Source organism: Penaeus monodon, chromosome 27 (genome assembly GCF_015228065.2).
Source record: "Penaeus monodon isolate SGIC_2016 chromosome 27, NSTDA_Pmon_1, whole genome shotgun sequence".
Lineage (NCBI taxonomy): Eukaryota > Metazoa > Arthropoda > Malacostraca > Decapoda > Penaeidae > Penaeus > Penaeus monodon.
This window is the reverse complement of record NC_051412.1, coordinates 16,019,843-16,020,556: the sequence shown is the minus strand read 5'-3', so window position 1 is coordinate 16,020,556 and position 714 is coordinate 16,019,843. Positions and strand designations below refer to the sequence as shown.

The window sequence follows — 714 nt, the reverse complement described above, 5'->3', positions numbered from 1 at the left end:
TGTTGAGAAGAAGGTATGCAATGCATTGAAATGTATTAACTTTCACGAATAATAATAAAAAAAATGTTCTTATTTCTCGATTATCATTTTATTTTTATTTTTCCTTTAAAAAAAAAATCCGTTTTTATTATAGTTATCTATTATCTTATTGTTATTTTTCGTATTTTCAAACAAAAATCCAATTTTCTTTCTGTGGTTGTAATAACCCTTCTTTTCCCTGTCCGACGGTTTTGCATTTCCTTTACATGCTGAATATTTTTCGATTGTGACTCTCTACATTTTCCTCCAAAAACAACCCGAGACTCTCTTCAAATTCTGCCATTCCCACACACAGCACATAAAAGCGTTCGTTATAAAGGCATCAGTCTTTCTCTTCTTTTTTCTCTTTTTCTTTCTTAATGACCCACGAACACTCACGCAACGAGACCACCATCAACACTCCGCCCTTCTTTCCACGCTCCTTCACTCCCTCTCTTTCTTTTTCTTCTTCACTACACTGCAACATTTGACTAAAGTCCCCCTTCTTCTTTCTTCTGTCTCTCCATCGACACCTTGCAGGAAGGCAGAAGAGACAGGTTGCAGTCACTTCCGCCATCGAGGGAATTCTCAGTACCCATTACGGGGGCGAACCAGCCACACCGCACCTCCAGGCTCTTCTCACGCGTAACTCCCTTGCTCGACCTGCAAGACAGTCACCGAGTTCCCTCTCCTCCC

General features: G+C 40.3%; 1 protein-coding gene across 1 annotated transcript in view; it reads left to right on the top strand.

Annotated features, from left to right (window-relative positions):
* LOC119590427 overlaps nt 1-714 on the top strand; it is a 21,897-nt gene that overhangs the window by 10,093 nt on the left and 11,090 nt on the right. The window contains exon 7 of the mRNA XM_037939094.1: nt 559-691. Within this exon, the coding sequence (XP_037795022.1) occupies nt 559-691 (133 nt within the window). The remainder of the gene's footprint in view (nt 1-558; nt 692-714) is intronic.